This window comes from Fusarium musae, chromosome 1 (assembly GCF_019915245.1).
Source record: "Fusarium musae strain F31 chromosome 1, whole genome shotgun sequence".
In the NCBI taxonomy this organism is placed as follows: Eukaryota; Fungi; Ascomycota; class Sordariomycetes; order Hypocreales; family Nectriaceae; genus Fusarium; species Fusarium musae.
The window spans coordinates 4,126,678-4,139,998 of NC_058387.1; the positions used below are offsets into that span (position 1 = coordinate 4,126,678).

Below are 13,321 nucleotides of genomic sequence, written 5' to 3' on the forward strand. Positions count from 1 at the left end.
CATCAGCGGCCGCTGCATATCCTCCGCTGTTCTCCAAACATGGGTATTTGTCTCTGAATTGGTACTAGACCTGCCAGCTCTTGCAGTAGAGTGACATTGAACTCTACGGTTAGCAACAGGCGGTTAGACATGGACCTGGCTCTTCAACTCCACCAAGAACACCATCATCGGCCATCACTCGGCGGGCTCACAGTTGGATGAGAGCACTATGGTCCTGTCTGATATGAGAATGATCCGTCAACAAGAGAAACACTGCATGATACACAAGAAACAAATATTCTTGTCATGTTTACACATAATTTCTCTTATACGAGAGTCATGAAGCGCTCACTGCAGAGACAGCTTCTACATGCCGGTGAAGCCATGGCGTTTGCATGGTGGCGTTTCATAACTAGTACCTAATCCGCAACGCTAAAAAGCTTCGTGAGGTTTTTTAATGCGGCAATGACGTATTTCCAGCAAGGAAAGAAAAAGTTGAGCGCTGTTGTCAGAATCAAGGTTCTGGACCATGTTCTCTCCTGAAGGCAGAATATGACAAGTCCTATTTTTGGTAGACTCGAGTCAAGGGAAATCGATAGAATCCACAAAATCAAGAGATACCTTGCCAATAGGATGCGGATGGAGTTTTTTCGGTTTACCCAGCTGGGGAAATCTTGGCTGGGGAAGGTTAGGATTCTCTCATCTTATCCTTGTCTTCTCCAAACTTGTGCCCCATAGTTCCATACGTGTTGCCCAGCGCCCAGCTGCAGATGCGAGCATGTTGGAGATCCGTTACCTGCCATCGATACGAGTCATATCATATAGGTAGTGACAACAAACACAACGTTGAGACAGCATATATGACCTCAACATAGTTAATTGTTGGCTGTTGTCAGCTGGGCTTTAATACAATGTCACAGCAGTCAATTTTTTACTACGGACGATTTTCATTCACTATCAAGAGGTTTGATGATAATATTATCAACATGTTGGGGCCTTTTTGGTATGACTACTTTCCGGGAAGGATCTTTCTCTGAGATGATGAACTTATCATATTACTTCACCGACTACTAATTGAATGGGTTCGAAGTGGACGCCTTACTGACGGATTCCAAATAAACATAGCAACCCAACTTTGGGTCTAATCTCAAATCTCCATCTGTTTCATTCACCACGCTGCTTTGTGTTACCGAATACCCTGTATCGAGAAGTCGAGGTGTAACCACTGCGGGTTATATATCAGGTGTGAAAAGGAGCATACAAATGCCTGTGTCTAAGTAAGTGAGTATGTTACCTAGGTAGGCACAGAAAGAAGTACCAGATGAAATTGAGGGTAGTAAAATCGCCTACTGCCTGAACCTAGGTATATTGCGTTGTTGGATACAAAATTCGAAGCCACAGTTCCAGCCTCATCAATATTTACGACATAACCGTACAGATTCTCGAATCCATCTTTATTCCCGGGAGACAACCGCAATCATATGAAAGAGGACTCAATTTCGGAACAAAATCTCGAGGTTCCAGGGTAGACAATCCACTAACACAATCTCCTATGATCCCCTGCTAGGGGCAACTCATGATGACTTGTCTCCGAAAACTCCGATCCTTGTTGAGCCTCAGGTCACGGTTAATTACAATAGCCTTGTGGTAAACGTGCATGCCCAGTCAGCTGTGCCGTTGTAAACGACACGGCGCCTGTTCCTGAAAATGACGTTAAGCCACCTGTGTCGAGAGAGAAGTCATTGGACCAGGACCATCCCCGGTGGCACCTAAAGGCTCACCCAGGTACAGAAGAGCTGCCCTGCTTCAAAAATCGCCAAGCTTGTGCCAACCTGTTCCAAACGTAGCCAACCTACGCCTCGCCTCAACAAGCCTCATCCCCATCGTCAGATGCCTACTCCGCCACCATAGGCTTCGTGGCTGTCTTGTCAATTCGTCGTCACCTTCGTTTATTTGCCATCTGGCGACCGTTTTCCCATATCAATTATTAAAGCTGGTTCTCAATTATAACATTTTCATAAACTCCTCTCGAATTCCGAATTCCGTCTCATACCGCCTAGGTTTTACATACATCTATCTGAATTAAGCTAGCGACACTCGATAACACGTTCACTATTCCACCCGACACCTTTTTCTTTCCTTGATTATTCTTCAAAACTAAGTCTCGGACACAAAAAAGAATACAATGTCTGACGCTATATCATCATTTCTCCGGAGGGTAATTGTTGAATCTCCGCCCGGAGAATGGGCTGTGCGCCAGCTTCGCGAACTGCTCATTGGCGCCCTCAAGCAAGGCCCTATTCCTCAACATGTTTCTTTTGAGATGGATGGCAACCGACGATATGCTCGAAATCATAGAATGGAGACCGTAGAGGGTCATCACCGAGGATTCGAGGCGCTGGCTAGAGTATGTTACCCACAATCCCGCCATTGTGCGACGTGCTAACGTGTAATATCTAGATCATGGAAATTTGCTACAAGTCCGGAGTCAAGGTAGTGACTGTATACGCCTTCAGTATTGAGAACTTCAATCGACCAAAATATGAGGTGGAGGGTCTGATGGAGCTGGCCAAGATCAAGCTGGAGCAGCTAACAAAATATGGTCATATCCTCGATCGTTATGGTGCCCGTGTGCGCGTCTTGGGCCAGCGCGACATGATCCGACCCGACGTTCTTGAAGTGGTCGACAAGGCTGTCGCGAGAACTAAGCATAACAACAAGTCAGTTCATCGTACCCGAAGGAGCGAACCAATTGCTAACGCGTATCCAGGGCCGTTCTGAACATTTGCTTCCCATACACCTCGCGAGCCGAGATCACATCCGCAGTGAAATCAACAGTGCAAGAGTTCCTCGCTCCCACACCTCCTCGAAGCACGCCCTTCTCCCCATCTCGAATTCGGCAGAAGATCCTTTCGCGCCAGCTGGACGGTCGCGAGCGTCTGCCTACAATCCCGGATGTCCTCCCCGAAGAGGTCGAACCATTAGATGGAGATGATGCCAAGAAGGACAGCGATGGAGATTCCTCATCGCCTACACTGCAACCCGACTCCCCTCCTCCTCGCCTACGCGCAAGGAACAGCGCTGCTAGCCTTTCGGGCTTACCGAACCCCGAAACAATCACAGCCGAGACCCTGGACAAGCACATGTACACTGCAAACGACCCGCCCCTAGATATCTTTGTTCGAACCAGCGGAGTCGAGCGCCTTAGCGACTTCATGCTTTGGCAATGCCATCAGGATACACAGATCTTCTTCATCGATACTTTGTGGCCTGACTTCGACCTCAAGGACTTTATCTGGATTCTGCTCGAGTGGCAATGGAGACAAAAGCAGAAGGATCGCGACGAGGCAGTGGTTCGGCCTTCTTCTGTTACAGCGTGATTTGATTCTGGTGGCAGTGATACCCTGGTTGTAGAAAATTCAAACAGCTTTGATCATAAGTTGTCTTGGGATGGTTTGAGAAAGGCGTGTGAATTTGAAGATTTTGGTGTTAGTTTTGCTGGGGTTAGTGAGCGATAGACTTTGATACGCTCATAATATCATTTTCTTTGTTTATACAAGATAAGCTTGTTTGCGTCCGTTCTACACTGCTTCTAAATTGGTTCTTTGTACTAAACAGATATTTCATCACCGATGGATGTCAGGTTATGACGGAATTGCTATCGATAGTGATACCCCACGCGGCTTAGGACCATGATCAATATCTGCTTAGGCGCTAAAGATTTGAGCATTATATTCGAACATGGAACTGAGATTGGAGAAGACAGAAGCATTGTCTTTGAATTCGACGTAGTTGCCAACTTGGAGACTAATCTGGTTAAATGTCAACATTGATCTCAGATGCATGTGCCTTTTTTCGTCAAGGCACTCCGTCATCGGGGGCTGGTTTCTCCGGGGCTGCGGGTCGGGCCCTGTAAGCCTCTGTACTCCCTAGAGTTATAGCGTGTACAGTGGGCGCCGCCGCATTCGCAGCGCTAGGTGATTCTCCAAAATCGAATGGGAGTGGAAGGCAGACAGCCAGCCCATCCATCCAATCCATATCCCATCCCGCTTTCGTTTCTGCTACTACGCGTGCTCTCTTTTCTCCCCTCCTCATTATACACAATTCTTCTCACCACTTATGGCACCAGAGCGCAAAATGACCTAGCCTTTTGTTTTCTACCTGGCCGATACCAACTGTTACTTGCCTATTTACTTCCTGTCCACACCATAGCTCTCTCTTGAATCAAACTTTCTGCCGCCAGCTTCGTCCCGCCGTCTAACCTCGAAGTGATCGACCGAGCCGCCTCAGTCCTCTCTCTCCTCTTTCGCGTTTTCCACCATGAAGTCGGCCAAGGCGCCCGCGGCGGAGAACTTGTCGCACCGCCGGTCGCAGCCCGTCCGTCAGACTCGTACGAACCCTTCGCGAAGCATCGCGAACTTGGGTCGTTCTGGTGGTGCTGGCAGAGACTCAATCGGCGGTGCCGAGCAACCCATCGACATTTTCCCTGCGATTACACACTTTGCTGATGCCATTACTGCACTCCCAAAGGAACTCGTTCGGCATTTTACACTCCTCAAGGAGGTGGATGCCAAACTTTTCACCCCCGAAGATCAGCTCTTCCGACTTGTTGAAGCTGCCACCAACGCTCCTCTTTCCGAGGCACGTCCGAACAACGAGGCATCCAGCGCCAATGCTCCTGGTTCGGCGCCTATGAGTGCGCAGAATAGCTCAAGTGGTATTGCATTCAACAATAGCGCCCAGAGCGTACCTTCAGTCGATGAATCGAACAGGGATGCTGTTTTCGACCCATCCAATCTTCCTCGTCGTCACCTTTTTCGTCAGACCGCGCTCAAGATCCAAGAAATGCTTGTCTCGCTCGAAGAAAAGAACCACGTTATCTCGACAGCCAACGAAGCACTCGAAGCCCAGCTCACTCGGATTGAAGATGTCTGGCCTCACCTAGAAGGCGAATTCAGTGACGAGGCCAAATGGGGAAGCACCACACATTGGGCATATCCCGAAAATCGCTTCTCCAAGGCCTCTCATGTCGATCGAACACGGCGCGACGGTGCCGCAGCCATATCTGCAGCTGCGCAGGCCCTTGCTGACGAGGCAGCCGCTAGAAGCGATGCTCGCAAGCAGGCTGTACAAGCAAAGAAGAATTCGAGAAACCACAACAATAATCATAACCACTCTAATACTCATAACCACGATTCGGAGGCAGACGACCATGACGGCAAACACAAGCCTGAAGCTCCAAAGAAGACAGCCAAATCGCGGAAGACAGCAACAGCGACAGCGACAGCGACAGCAACGGAAACTACCAATGTCGGGCTGGGCATTTCTACGGCTGCGACTAACAACGGCAACCCGCCACAGAAGCGACGCAAAGTTGAAAAGACGACTAATGGTGCTGCGGCGACAGCAGAGCGTGCAATGAGCTCGGTTTTTGGAAATGCTGCACCGAAGGCAAAGACAACAAGCCCTAGAGCAACTCCCGCACCCGAAGCACCTAAGAAGAGAAAAGCTCTTCCTTCAGGAAGCGGCCAGTCCAAGAAGAGGTATATCCCAGAATCTGTAGGAGATGCTCTAAAGACAGGTTCTAACATGGTGAACTGTAGCAGAAACGGCGTAACTGGTTTATCCAATTCAGTCAACTCGTCGCCCGTCATCACAGAGCTACCTGAGCCAAAGCTACCCCCTGTTCGCGCATCACCAGTACCGGTTCCTACTCCAAACCCGGCTCGGACTCGTTCGCGACAGAACTCAATACAGACTGTTAACACGGATAGCAACAAGGCAAGGCCAACATCATCGGCTTCTAATAAACCCAATGGCAATGCAGCTAGCACACCAGCCGCTGGAGCTCCAGCGGTTAGTGCACTTCGTAACGGTGCCGAAGCCAAGACTCCAAAGGAGACGAATGTACCGATCAAAATCGAAAATCCTAAGAAAGAAGCCGAGAAACCAGAAACCGCGCCAGCGCCACCGGCACCTACTCCTACCACCACTGCCACCATCTCCACCACCACTACAGCCGCAACCACCAGTGCTGCTACGACTGGCAGCAAGAAGGACACCAAAAAGCCGGAGGAGAATGATCGCAAGAGCGAATCGCTACCACCAGTTCCACAGACGGCCACAGTCACAACAAAGAGTGGGCGCGCCAGTAAACCATCAACGCCAGCATTGGCAACGTTCCAAGAAGCAGTACAGCCCCGAGCACGCTCATCGAGGAACAATGACGGAACTGGTACTGGAAAGAAAAACCAGAAGAAAGCTGTACCTACCATTCATGCAGCTGTTGCTGCTCAACTGGCCGAAGAAGATACGAACAGCAGCATGCAAGGCGACGAAGATGACGGCGATGTTGATGCAGATGAGCCAACATACTGTTACTGTAATGGGGTCTCCTACGGTGAGATGGTAGCTTGCGATGCTGTTGAGTGTCCTCGCGAATGGTTCCATTTGGAGTGCGTAGGACTGAAGGTCGCACCAACATCAACAGGCAAGTTGCTGCAATAGAGGACTGAACTATCAGACGAACTAAACGCTAACTTGTTGTAGCGAAATGGTATTGCGAGGACTGCAAGGAACGCCTCAAAGCGGGAGGTAAAAAGGCCAATGGTCGATAGAGGTCAGGCGACATTTGCGTGCCGCGAGTCACGGACCAGTCACGATGGCCTCATTTTGAAACCGACGATTGGTTCTAAAGCGAATTGCACTGCCCATAGACTGAACGGTCGAATGTATACGACAGACACATATGGCGTTTCCTTTGTTTCTTGGGATGGCGGTGGACGCGGTCATACAGTACCCGTTCCTTGTTTCTGGTGTTCTCAAATGGTTGAGGAAGGTTTTGTTGAACCAAGGGTTATGTTATCAAGTTCTCATCTGGAAGCGCAGATGCTGTATAGGGACTGGGACTATGCGCCCAGATGTTATTCTCAATTCTATAGAAAGCGTTATGGTGTAGCGGGCGAAGGTGCGAATATGGGTGGAGAGTCAGGGGCAAAATGCGGGGGAGTTTGAGGGGTGTATATTGCATTGCATTACTTACATTGGCCCCCGCCTGGGGCGGAATGAATACACCGTTGGATTTGACCAATGGAAAGCACTTGCTTGAATTGTGTTAGTGATGACCGGATGAGAAGAGGCGAAGAGAAGAGCGGGAGTCCGGGGAAATGTCACGATGTTTGGGCTGGAGCTGATGGTGGTTAGGTCGGTTGTGCTCAGTGTTGAGATCACAGCCACCCTAGCCGAGCTTGACACCAAGGCTCGAGGGTGGTCCAGCCATGGTCACGAGGTTCAGGATGTAGACCGCTAAGAGCAAAATGTTAGGTAATTGATTTTCTGAGCCGCCAGAGTGCAAGGGGTAGCTTTGATGCATTGGCCAACGGCAGAGGGCGACAAGGGGGAGCTTCTATTATTCTGGTGGTTGTGAGGCTTGCAAGTGCTCCTTGTCCGCGGTAGCGAAGCTAGGATCTGCAACTTGTTGAGGAGCAAAGGAACTAGGCTATGTAAGGAAAGTAAGGGGAGAGAGAAGGGGCGAGAAGAGAGAAGAGAAGGTGTTTGGAAAGGTTTCGAGCTCAACAATGTCACACGGAGATGGAGGTTCCGGGGGTTCGGAATTTGGAAGCGGGTTGGTTGGTTATTACCTGTCAGAGAGAAAGTGGGAGTCAAGTGACGCGTTGGAAGAGTGATGGAAAGTGAAAGTGACAGGCCGATCCGGGTCATGACGTTAAGGAAAATCCGGGGTAAATCTGTCCCTCTTAATGGCCGGTGTCTTTTTTTGTCTGCTCCCGTCTTCGCCCTCTTACCTTCGGTGATAGGCTCTGGGGGGTGCGGCTGCGGGTACGCCGCGCTTATAAGCTGTAAATAAGTGTCCCGGCCGCGCTCCGAGTCCACTGGCGCAGAGAGGAGATCACGTTATTACACTCTCATGATGATTATATCCGTGATCGAACACAGATCTGGAACGTCTTGACGATGGTGCCGAAATCCGGACATGATTCCGAGAACCTGCAATGGTGTTGCACAATGATGGTATTGTGAACCTCCTTTTCTGAATGATGGCGATCTTGGTTGGCATTCAACAACCTAGGTATTAAGGTGCCTCAGTCTGGAGTGCATATCTGATGAGGCGGTGTCTATCCTATGTCATCTGGAGAAACAGCCGATATAGCTTAATTACACGATATTCCGGGGGGGGACGAGCTGAGCAATCTCATCTAGGTCGGACACCATGAGGCACGTGCAACAGCTGAATCGCATGTTGCCAGGATGCTGGTCGTACTATGGCATATCATATGGTCAGTGTGATTCAGGAACGTGGTATGTTTCTTGGCTGTCTCTGCTTAGCAATTGGGGGTTGTTCAAGGCTGTTGATATTTCGAGATACTAATAACTACCGTACAATATTAGCCTGTTGTTACCACTGAAAATAGGACCCCGGCTGACATGTCTGGTCCCTCGGCGGCTGGAGTCGGTGTTCGTCTCCGTGGTCGGTCTCGGCCTGGCGTGTTTAAGCTCCAGTTGGCGTCGACTAGGGCCGGAGGAAACGGGGTGCCGGTAACGACGATGCCCACCCAAGAGGGTAATGTTTACTTGAAAGGAACTCTTCTAGAGGATCTGAAATCTGGGGACCGGCATCTTTGCCGGTTCTCGAAGGAAATGCCTCTCTTTTACGTATCGTTAGCATTTTTAGTTTCTCTCAAATTTGTCTTCTCTGGCGGGATCTGTGTCTAGAGGTAGTTCGAGCATGAGTGCGGCGTTGTACATAGAATTGGGAGTGGTAATAAGCCGGCGGTGCAAAGCGGGTAAGGTATCTTGAGGCAAAGATACTCTTTTCGTACCGAGGGGTGTTATGCAGCGCCTCAAACTCTGCTGTTTTAAGACGGCCCTTGTGACCTGAGTGGCCACTGTCCACTAGGTATAGTAGCAATGTCCCCTTTTTTTTCTTTTTCGCAAAGGTGCCGTTCTTGGGGCTTCTGGCTTGGGGGGTCTAGAAGAAACGGATGCTTAGAAAAGGCCATTGCCGAATCGCGTTGCTGGACTCCCGACGTGGCCGACATTCTTTAGGTCACGAGGATCTCGGCGAATCTGTCAATATGTCATTTATTAATTTCGAGATCTGGGGCTTTTTGATGCAATTCCTGTGAAACGAAGGCGGGGTCGTGTTGTTTCTATTACTCTACAGGTGCAGCTGTCCATTCGCTGACGAAGGATGTCATTATATTACGTTTTGCTACGTTACGTTTGGTTATTGTTGAACTGTAGTAAGAATCCACTGGCTGGCTCAGGAAAAAGGTTGTCTCGCATAGAGGAGGAGTACTATTAGGTAGGTAGGTAGGTAGGTAGGTAGGTAGGTGGAAGAGCTTTGTCCACAGAGTTTATAAGTGCAAGTTCGTATAAGTGACGTGGTCTTCCATGTTGCAAGTTGTACAGCATATACATACGTCAATTGAATACATGAAGACGCAATGCAAGATTCTGGGGTAAGGCAAGGACATGACTGACTGCCTAGACTGCCTGCACTGTAGAAACATCTGATGGTCAGCAAGATGATGTGCAATTTGACGTGTTGTTGCCAAGACGAGGTTTGACAAAATTAGCAGACGGACAAGCAAAGGCAGCTGGGGAGTTGATTTTTTCTGTTAGTCTTGGCTTCTCAGCGAGGTCGTTCTCATTACCAAATCTCGACGTGTTTCGTCCAATCGAGTGAGTGGCACACCTCTTTTTTTTCTTTTAGGCCGATCCGGCGTTAGCGGCTGCAGCGAAATTCTTTTCTTTGTTTGGACATTAGATCTCTGAGCGGCAACGGCTTTTGACATCTCATTACTCGCTAATAATTCATCATTGGGCGGTTCTCTTCAGAATGGATGGATACTTTGTGAGCTGCGACATTCATCCTTGACTGACCGAGATTTCATGATGGATGGACATGGCGTCGACTGTGACTGTGACAGTCCAGGTAATGAATGACTGTGACAGACAAGCCATGGTGTCGTGTCGAATGCTCACCTGACGTCTCCAGACCCGAAAAGTCCATCCAGTCTTTGATTTCTATTACCCAATATTGTGCGATCCCGAGCTAAACAAATGCCCCGTGCATGAGTATGAGGTGCCAAACACCAACACAAGCGTCCCTGGACTGGCCCCAGTGGCGCCGCTCCTTAGCCTCTTTTCCTGACTTACTGTTGCTCATCGTTCGGGGTTCGCCTTGAATCTTGCCTTTTCCCTTCCTTGTCCTGCTTGTCTCGTCTCGGTCTTGGGTCTTGGATCCCTTTCCCTGGCGTTTGGACCCTCCGGTCCCCGTCATGAGGTCCCCATTGAGGTCCCGTCCCTAGTTCCATTACCCATTCCTTGTCCTAGTCCTAGTCATAATAAATGGTCGTTGTACTAGACTAAACTTCATGGAGTTGCCTCGTGGAGTCGTTCGTTCGTTTATAACTATCCCCAAGCCCCCGAGCCCTGATGCGCGAGTCGCTCTGTTTCTTCCTTTATGATTCCAGATTATTTTGACGATAAGAAAGTATCCTCTGACCTTTAGATCTTATCTCTTGGTCATCATTCTCTCCGAGTATCGCAAACCATTTCGTCATCGCTTCTCGCCGCCCTCTATCGGCCTAAGCTTAACAATACCTACTACAGACAGCACCGTATAGCAACAAAGACTCCGGATCCGGTGGCTCATAGAACGCCACTGCTATTTCGTGAATATTCTTTTTACCCGAGCCTGATATTTTTGCCAACCGTTTGGTTGGCGATCTCGTCCCTACCTAGCCTGCCTACCTAGACTATTCCTCACCTGACCATTCCGTCCTCTCTCGCTGAGGTCGGCGATTGCATATCTTTATATCTTTAATTGAATGGCCCTCCCTCTTAGCCCCACGCACCACGCGGTGCCTCAGTTTGACCTTTCTGCTCTGCTCAAGGCCAAAATGTCACGCCCCGAATCTCCCAACAGCAACAGCGACAAGACTGCTCGATCGTCCTTCTCGTCTGTCCGAGAGAACGATGATGGCCTAGCCCAGACTTTCACCCGCTCAAAGATTTCCTCCTACACTCAAGGGCCGGAAGAGGTATTCGATGAATCACCCTCACCCTCCGCTGAGATTGCACAGCCGTCTTTTCAGGCTCCTCTGACGCAGCCTCACAGTCGGCTTCATGGCTTCTGGTTCCCCGCGGACAACTTTCGCGGATGGAAGCAGATCCCCATCAAGGGCAAATCCGCCAGCCGCAGTTGCGAGGATCTTCACAAGCTATCCATGACATGGAGCTCTCCAGCACCTCCCGCCGTCACTGAGAAGGCTTCACCCAACAGCTACCAGGCCGGATCTTCTCCTCTCGAGAGACTTCCCAGCGAAGTTTTGGGTACGTAAACTTGCGCGCATCGCATGCCAAACAGTTCAGGAACCCTGCTGAACCCCGGTCCCAATTATATGACACACCTTGTACTAACATGTCGATCACAGGTGCCATCATCGACCTTCTCGTCATCGAGATCCCTCCCAATGGTCTTACACCACGAAATGCCGACCTTATGGCTCTTCTTCTTACTTCGCGATCTATTCATGCTGCGACTCTCAACACACTCTACCGCCACATCACGATTCCTCACTCTCGCATCTTCCGAAAGTTCCTCGCAACCATCACTGAGTACCCCGCGCTCGCATCTATTGTGCGGCGGCTCGACTTCAGCCACTTTAACCCCTCCACCATCTTCTCTACTGCAAGCGAGAGAGCCCAGACTCGAAACCTGACTTCCGAGACCCTCTACAAATGTCTCGAGCTAACCCCATACCTGCAGGAGTTCCTGGCGCAAGAGTATATCGATGAGGATCTTGGACCTGATGTTATCAAGAAGCTCTTCTTCGAAATGCCCCGGCTCCAAGCCATTGACTTTTGCGGCTGCTCCTCTCCTTCTTTCAAGAATTCGTTCACTAGCCTCCTCCAGGCTCAGTGGCCCGATTCCTTGACTCTTACCCGTATTTCATTCCACAAGTGCCTGAACCTGCCAGGCTCCGTATTTGAGGCCATCCTACCTCGACTCGAACGAGCTACTCACCTCGATCTTGCTGGAACCAGAGTGACCGACAAGGCGTTGCAGAGCTTGCCTGAGACGGCAAGACTTACACACCTGAACTTGGCCAAGTGCCGAGAGTTGACCTCTGAAGTTGTTGTCAAGTTTGTCACAACTCATCCCGCGATCATCCAGACCATCACTGTCCTTAGCCTTGCTACCAATGCCAGCAGCCACCTCCTGCTGGGCAAGGCGGATGTTGATGCTATCCTTCCCCGACTGCCCCCTACCCTTCGATCGCTGAGTCTCAAGGGTAGCAGAATGGATCCTTCCCAGATTCCCCTTCTCACCCCTCTGGTCCAGCATCTGGAGGAGCTTGCTATTGGCCGAGGCCTCGATCTTCGTGACATCCACCAGCTCCTGTACCAAGCCCAGGAGTGGATTCCTCACAGTCTCCGATACCTCGATATCTCGGACCTGGACACTATCATCGGTAGTGCCAGCGCACTTCTTACCCCTGCCTCCGCCCCGCTGCAGGTTATTGAGCTCGAAGAGCGCGCATACGAGCGAGCGGCCAAGGCTAAGAAGAACCTTGAACGTGCAGGATGGACCCCCAAGGAGTTCGGAAGCCGTTACTGGCTAGTCCGCTTGAACACCGATGGAGCCTCTCTAGACAGCGGCGCCCGGTGGTGGAAGCTGGGCGCTGAGAGCTGGGGCATGAGGAAGATCCCGGTTGCGGAGGCCGACGTCGGAGGCATGTATGGCACGTTCATGTTCGGCCGAAGGCTGTAAAATGCCAATCTCCGACACCAGTTGCACGGATCTTTCTACTCTCATATCATTGTTCTAAAGGTGTTATGGTTTGATTCTATGGGTAGATTTGGATTGCATATTGATTTGATATCCCGGCGCACAGCGGTCAAAATTAGCGGTAAAAGCAAAGTCATTTTGATGGAAAAAAGCGTTCTGAAGCATGGATATGGCGAAGGAAAACGTGTAGATAATCAATAATGACTTTCATGAAATGATTCACCTTGATTGGTGTAACTGTGAATGTATGGATTGTGTGAGCAAATAATCTCTGTTGCTGCTTATCCAACGTTAGTATGATGGATGGCTGTCTGTATCTGCTTGCAAGAAGTCATGCTAAGGCCTCAGCCTATCAGAATTTAGACTATGCATGTTCAACCATTTCGAGACTATGCAATTTATAAATATGCGGAGGTTACCATTGATCTTATCTTTGGTGTAAGAAGGGGAGATAATATCGATAACCTAACTATTCTTAACCTGAATCAATCTCGCAGCTTTCCCGTGTGGCATATAGCTTGATGT

At 49.8% G+C, this 13,321-nt stretch overlaps 3 protein-coding genes across 3 annotated transcripts; all 3 read left to right on the top strand.

Annotated features, from left to right (window-relative positions):
• Positions 1-2,164: 2,164 nt before the first annotated feature.
• On the top strand, positions 2,165-3,359 carry J7337_001246 (uncharacterized protein; the record flags this gene model as incomplete). The annotated part of the gene is made up of 3 exons (XM_044818989.1): positions 2,165-2,386; positions 2,440-2,699; positions 2,750-3,359. The coding sequence occupies 3 exons, from the start codon at positions 2,165-2,167 to the stop codon at positions 3,357-3,359; spliced, it is 1,092 nt and encodes a 363-aa protein (XP_044686691.1).
• A 940-nt stretch (positions 3,360-4,299) lies between these two features.
• Positions 4,300-6,486, top strand: J7337_001247 (uncharacterized protein; the record flags this gene model as incomplete). The annotated part of the gene is made up of 1 exon (XM_044818990.1): positions 4,300-6,486. One exon carries the CDS (start codon positions 4,300-4,302, stop codon positions 6,484-6,486), a length of 2,187 nt encoding a protein of 728 aa, XP_044686692.1.
• A 4,418-nt stretch (positions 6,487-10,904) lies between these two features.
• J7337_001248 (uncharacterized protein) lies at positions 10,905-12,778 on the top strand (the record flags this gene model as incomplete). The annotated part of the gene is made up of 2 exons (XM_044818991.1): positions 10,905-11,337; positions 11,439-12,778. The coding sequence occupies 2 exons, from the start codon at positions 10,905-10,907 to the stop codon at positions 12,776-12,778; spliced, it is 1,773 nt and encodes a 590-aa protein (XP_044686693.1).
• Between the last annotated feature and the right edge of the window lie 543 nt (positions 12,779-13,321).